Genomic DNA, 7,114 nt, shown 5'->3' on the forward strand with positions numbered 1-7,114 from the left:
CCGGTCCATTGTCCTGGGTGATGGGCAAAACAGAGGATCCGCTTCGGGAAAGTCGTATTCCTGGTCGTAATATTGGTGAGTTGACGTTGTGCTTATATCCAATAGTTCCTCCCGACTGTATGTAATAAATTTCAGATTACCTGGGGTAACAATGTAAGAAATAACACATAAAAAAAAAAAAATACTGCATAGTTCCCTAGGAACGCGAAGCGAGGCGGCCATCTCTGTCGGCGCCGAAAGTTCGCCGACAGAGATGTATGTAACAGGATAGCTGTTGGCTCACCTTTAGGACCTCTCTTTTAGAAATGGTTGAACTGGATCGAACTGGTATGAGACTTAGTCTGGTTGGAAAGGGCAGGGAATGGTAAAAAAAAAAAAAAAAATTGAATAAGTTTACAATACGTCATCTTTTCCTACACTGGAAAGACCAAGGCACTTCAATAGCCTGGCCTTCAAGGGTGGACTGAGGCTTCGACTGTGTGTGTATTGAGGTGGCAGGTAGCCTAGTGGTTAGAGTGTTGGGCCAGTTACTGAAAGGTTGCAGGCTTGAATCTGCGAGCTGGCAAGATAAAAATCTGTCATTCTGCCTCTGAACAAGGCAGTTAACCCACTGTTCCCCTGTAGGCCATCATTGTAAATAAGAATTTGTTCTTAACTGACTTGCCTAGTTAAATAAAGGTCCAATTTTAAAAATTTGTTTTCCTGATCAGGGCCATTTAAATACCGTTCTGACTGACTCTCTCTTGATGACAGCTCTGGTTTTCCTGATCAGGGCCATTTTAATACCTTTCTGACTCACTCTCTCCTGATGACAGCTCTGGTTTTCCTGATCAGGGCCATTTAAATACCTTTCTGACTCACTCTCTCCTGATGACAGCTCTGGTTTTCCTGATCAGGGCCATTTTAATACCTTTCTGACTCACTCTCTCCTGATGACAGCTCTGGTTTTCCTGATCAGGGCCATTTAAATACCTTTCTGACTCACTCTCTCCTGATGACAGCTCTGGTTTTCCTGATCAGGGCCATTTTAATACCTTTCTGACTGACTCTCTCCTGATGACAGCTCTGGTTTTCCTGATCAGGGCCACTTTAATACCTTTCTGATGGATTCTCCTTTAATAGGTTTTTGTTTTGTCCAATAGGATATTTTTGCTGTGGCTATCTCTCTCATCACAGGGAAGATGGTGTACAATGCTAAGTTTGTAGAGTTCCTGACCCCTCAGGATGTCAGTGTGTTCTACAGCTTCACCACACCCTACCGCCTGCCCTCCTGGAGTATGTGCACTGGAACAGGTACCTATGACCCTTCTACTCATGCAGACGTATCTCTTCCCTTCTACGCACTCAACGATACAAGCTGTACAGTAAATCAAATCAAATGTATTTATAAAGCCCTTCTTACATCAGCTGATGTCACAAAGTGCTGTACAGAAACCCAGCCTAAAACCCCGAACAGCAAGCAATGCAGGTGTAGAAGCACGGTGGCTAGGACAAACTCCCTAGAAAGGCCAGAACCTAGGAAGAAACCTAGAGAGAAACCAGGCTATGAGGGGTGGCCAGTCCTCTTCTGGCTGTGCCGGGTGGAGATTATAATAGAACATGGCCAAGATGTTCAAATGTTCATAGATGACCAGCAGGGTCAAATAATAATGATCACAGTGGTTGCCGAGGGTGCAACAGGTCAGCACCTCAAGAGTAAATGTCAGTTGGCTTTTCATAGCCGATGATTCAGAGTATCTCTACCACTCCTGCTGTCTCTAGAGAGTTGAAAACAGCAGGTCTGGGATAGGTAGCACGTCCGGTGAACAGGTCAGGGTTCCATAGCCGCAGGCAGAACAGTTGAAATTGGAGCAGCAGCACTGCCAGGTGGACAGCAAGGAGTCATCAGGCCACGTAGTCCTGAGGCATGGACTCATGCATATGCATGAGGAAGCACATCTACACTCATATCCTGTGGATATTGATGAGCAGCAGGTAGGCTGTTGGAAATAGACTCAACTGGATTCATCTGGCTGCTTGGATATATATTCATCCTCTCTCTCGCTCTCTCTCTCTCTCACGGAATCGTCTCCCACAGAGTGCATGCAGGTGAAATCCTTCTTCTACTGTGAGGTCGAGATGGGAGATAGAGCAGGAAACTATCGATCATAGTTCTAACAGTCTGACTCAGAGGAGTGAGAAGGGGGGGAATAGAGTGGTAGGGAGAGAGGACGGATGTGAAGGGGGATGAGGGAGTCAGTTTTGTTATTTTATCCCCACCTACTGGTCAGGGACTGAGGCGATCTGTATGGTGTAAAGAAGCAATTTAGTCTTGTACAGGGGGAGGTAGCATTGGTGTGTGTATATATACAGTGCCTTTGGAAAGTATTCAGAACCCTTGACTTTTTCCAAATGTTGATATGTTACAGCCTTCTAAAATGGATACACACAATACCCCATAATGACAAGCGAAAACAGGTTTCTGCACTTTTCACAAAAATAAAAAACAGAAATACCATATTTCCATAAGTATTCAGACCCTTTGCTATTAGACTGGAAATTGAGCTCCAGTGCATCCTGTTTCCTGTTTGATCATCCTTGAGATGTTTCTACAACTTGATTGGAGTCCAAATGTGGTAAATAAAATGTATTTGACATGATTTGGAAGGGCACACACCTGTCTATATAAGGTCCAACAGTTGACAGTGCATGTCAGAGCAAAAACGAAACCATGAGATCGAAGGAATTGTCTGTAGACCTCCAAGACAGGATTGTGTTGAGGCACAGATCTGGGGAAGGGGACCAAAGCATTTCTGCAGCATTGAAGGTTCCAAAGAACACAGTGGCCTCCATCATTCTTAAATGGAAGAAGTTTGGAACCACCAAGACTCTTCCTAGAGCTGGCCGCTTGGCCAAACTGAGCAATCGGGGGAGAAGGGCCTTGGTCAGGGAGGTGACCAAGAACCCGATGGTCACTCTGATAGAGCTCTAGAGTTCCTCTGTGGAGATGGGATAACCTTCCAGAGGGACAACCATCTTCGCAGCACTCCACCAATCATGTCTTTATGGTAAAATGGCCAGACGGAAGCCACTCCTCAGTAAAAGGGACATGACAGCCCGCTTGGAATTTGCCAAAAGGCACCTAAAGACTTTCAGATGATGAAAAACAAGATTCTCTGGTCTGATGAAACCAAGATGGAACTCTTTAGCCTGAATGCCAAATGTCACGTCTGGAGGAAACCGGGCACCATCCCTACGGTGAAGCATGGTGGTAATGTGGGGATGTTTTTCAGCGGCAGGGACTGGGAGACTAGTCAGGATCGAGGCAAAGATGAACGGAGCAAAGTACAGAGAGATCCTTAATGAAAACCTCCTCCTCGAGCGCTAAGGACCTCAGACTGGGGCGATGGTTCACCTTCCAACAGGACAACAACCCTAAGCACATAGCCAAGACAATGCAGGAGTCGCTTTGGGACAAGTCTCTGAATGTCCTTGAGTGGCCCAGCCAGAGCCCGGACTTGAACCCGATTGAACATCTCTGGAGAGACCTGAAAATAGCTGTGCAGCAATGCTCCCCATCCAACCTGACAGAGCTTGACAAGATCTGCAGAGAAGAATAAGAGAAACTCCCCAAATACAGGTGTGCCAAGCTTGTAGCGTCATACCCAAGAAGACTCGAGGCTGTAATCACTGCCAAAGGTGCTTCAACAAAGTACTGAGTAAAAGGTCTGAATACTTATGTGAATGTGATATATCAGTTTTTTATTTGATTTTTTATAAATTAGCAAACATTCTGGAAACGTATTTTGGACTTGTCATTATGCGGTATTGTGTGTAGATTGATGAGAGTATATATATATATTTTTTTTTTTTTTTATCCATTCCATATATATTTTTTATCCAAGTTTACACTTAATGTGTGAATGGGGGTATTTTTGTTGGTACTTTTTATCCCTTTTCATCCCCAATTTTGTGATCTCCAATTGGAAGTTACAGTCTTGTCCCATCGCTGCAACTCCCTTACAGACTCGGGAGAGGTGAAGGTTGAGAGCCATGCGTCCTCTGAAACAAGACCATGCCAAGCTGTACTGCTTCTTGACACACTACTCACTTAACACCGGAAGCCAGAGGCTCAAATGTGTCAGAGGAAACTCAGTACACCTGGCGACCGTGTCAGCGTGCATGTGCCCAGCCTGCAACAAAAGTCGCTAGAGCGCGATGGGACAAGAACATCCCAGCCTGCCAAACCCTCCCCTAACCCGGACAACGCTGGGCCAATGGCGTACAGCCTCATGTGTCTCCCGGTCGCGTCCGGCTGCGACACAGCCCGGGATCAAACCCACATCTGTAGTGACGCCTCTAGCACTACGATGCAATGCGTTAGACCGCTGTGCCACTCTGGAGTCCTTCTCAGTACTTTGTTGAATGCCTTAAGCAGCCTTGAGTCTTCTTGGGTATGAGAATACAAGCTTGGCACACCTGTATTTGTGGAGTTTCTCTCAGTGCCTTAGACTGCTGCGCCACTCGGGAGGCCAGTTCTCTTGGAATTTAAATGAGAGTTGAAAAGAAATTGACCCAACCCTGTTATGTAGCCAAAAGCATACAGGGGTAGAAAGCATCCAATTACACACTCCTATACACTGTCTGTCTGTCTGTCTGTCTAACAGTTCTGCAGTACGTGGAACAGCTTTTTGACCACTCAAACCGGTTCTGTGCGCGGAATGGCGAGTATGTCATCATAGATGCCAGCTGGTCCAGCTTCCTCAACCCCTGGAGCCGCACGGTCTCCTTTGACATCGGCAGGCACAAAGTCTGCATATGAGTCACACACACACACAAATTATTGGTAGTGACACATGAAAAATATATCAGGCCAGTGAGACATCACTGGAGTGTCAGTTATGCATCAGTGTCTATGAAATGTAATTTGACATTTTGTCTATGATGTTTCAGGGGTCCGGTAAATGAAGACGTGTTTGCAGTTCCTATCGTCACAGATGGGAAGTTAATGGACTCTGACATCCAGGAGATAACTGAGGGGATCCACAGACTGCTGCTGCAGGTCAGCACACAGACACACACAGACACACACAGACACACACAGATACACACACACACTTTACAATTCGCATTCTTTCTCACATGGCACTATCCTCTGTGTGTTTCTATAACAACACTTTTTCTCCTACAACCGGTCCACAACATGGGCTCCAGTGGTTACGGTAGCCATGGCAGCAATGGTTTCCACGAGCAGCTGCTGAGTATGGGGTGGCCTAGCGAGACCAACGGGAACGCCCTTGAGAACAGGATTATAGTTGAGGAACCAGGCAAATCCAAGCTGGTGAGTTGATGCCACTCTCTGCATTTCTTCCCTGGCTGTCTTCAGTATTCTAAATCAATGTCTCATAATTTTCTCTGCTTGATCACTTGCTCTGTCACAGACAGTCAGTGGTGTGTGTGTGTGTGTTGGAAAATATTGACGGTTTTGAGCTTGTAAATGCGTGCGTGTGTATATGCCCATGTCTGTGAGAGTGTGTGTTTGCTAACAGATGTGTGTCTCCAGCTGGAGCTTAGCAGCTGAAGAGTCCTGTGATGTTTCTGAAGGACTCAGCGGTGCCCCCTCTGCTGGTCAAGGACATTACTGCTACTGCTGCTACCAGTGTGAAGGAGGTCACCTATAGCGACGAGAATGTCTACTCCTACCAGCAGATCACCTGTCTGGACAGTGTCTGCAGGTCTCACAGGGTATATACAATATCTCCATCACACTGCTAAACGTCCCATAGAAACAATCACTCTAAAGCTTGATGTGTGAGCATAACTAATAGCAGTGTCTTCTTCACCCTCTTGTCCTTCAGATCTAGGCCTGTCTATGAAGGCCCCTAAGAAGCTTTCCTCTGGCGCCGCCCCGGTGGTGGGGGGGCCCCTGGCTCTGCCCAGCAAGGCTGAGAGCGTGGTGTCAATCACCAGTCATTGTAGCTATAGCAGCACCATTGTCCATGTAGGAGACAAGAAACGCCAGGCAGAATCTAGTGAGCATACACACACACACTGTGTTAGGTTTCATTCTAATTGGCTGTTTCCTGTGATTGACCTCTCCAGAGATTGCTGAGTCCCGCCCCTCCACCACTGCCAGTCAGTGTGGTATCCCCGCCCACCCAGGAGAAGGAGGCCTATAAGAGGCTGAGGCTGACCAAGCAGGTGTTGTCAGCGCACACACAAGGAGGAGCAAGCCTTTCTTGCCCGCTGTAAGGAACTTTGCAACGCCAGAACCTTCCAGAAAGACTGCTCCACGTACCTCCACAGACCGAGAGGTCTGACCAACACCCAGGGTAAGCAAAATGCATAGTTACATACACACAGCATTGTGGAAATTTGGCTTTGGGAACATTTGAGCTAGACGATAAGATCCATCTCATAGATATTCTTCAAGACTGACTGTGTTGTGTGTCTTCTCTCCTCAGAAGCCGCAGGTAGCGGGAACGTTGCTAAACAGAGCACCAGAGCTCCCCCGCTGCAGCCAAGAAGGGCAGTCGAAATAAGAAATCCAAGAAGCCCCGAAATGTCCTGACTCCACTGTAAACCCCGCCATACCCTGTAGGGCCTGAAACGGATGCCCTGGTCCCCATTTGAAGCCTCCCAGTCCCAGGCCTTCTCTGGACCCTACCCTGCCATGGTGCCAGGCTACCCCTGTCTAGGCTACCCTGCTGCCCCTACCGCCCCTGCCCAGATCACTCGCCCTGACCCCACTGTCTCCACTGGCTTTGGGGAGGGCCAGAGCAGCCAGGCTCCACCCACTGCTACGCCATACAATGCCCCCATCGTCACCCCCCTTGTGCCCAACTACCTATTCCCTCAGATGGGACAAATGGGACAAATAGGACAGCTTAGTAAAATGGGACAGATAGGACAGATTGGTCAAATAGCCGCAGCACCTTCTTTCCTGAGCAGCCCGCCTGCCAGCCCCAACCCACCCACCTTTCCCAGGACAGATGGCCTACACAACCCAACAGGCCTTCCCGTGCTAGCCCTCCTTCCCAGTGCAGGCTCAGTTTGTCCCCCAGTATTCCTACCCCACCGAAGCCTTCCCCTTCGGCCAAAGCCCCGGCCATCAGTTCTTATCAAGCCATACTAA

The 7,114-nt window shown here is 47.8% G+C and overlaps 1 protein-coding gene across 1 annotated transcript; it reads left to right on the plus strand.

Moving 5' to 3' along the window:
- Positions 1–1,181: 1,181 nt before the first annotated feature.
- LOC129822536 (period circadian protein homolog 2-like) lies at positions 1,182–7,114 on the plus strand. Its single transcript, XM_055880841.1, is given in 11 exon segments — positions 1,182–1,288; positions 2,058–2,107; positions 4,647–4,797; positions 4,933–5,030; positions 5,160–5,320; positions 5,554–5,724; positions 5,858–6,034; positions 6,082–6,197; positions 6,199–6,311; positions 6,444–6,463; positions 6,581–7,114. Coding segments are annotated over 11 exon segments (1,698 nt in total).

The sequence above is a fragment of the Salvelinus fontinalis genome, chromosome 24, assembly GCF_029448725.1.
Source record: "Salvelinus fontinalis isolate EN_2023a chromosome 24, ASM2944872v1, whole genome shotgun sequence".
NCBI lineage: Eukaryota > Metazoa > Chordata > Actinopteri > Salmoniformes > Salmonidae > Salvelinus > Salvelinus fontinalis.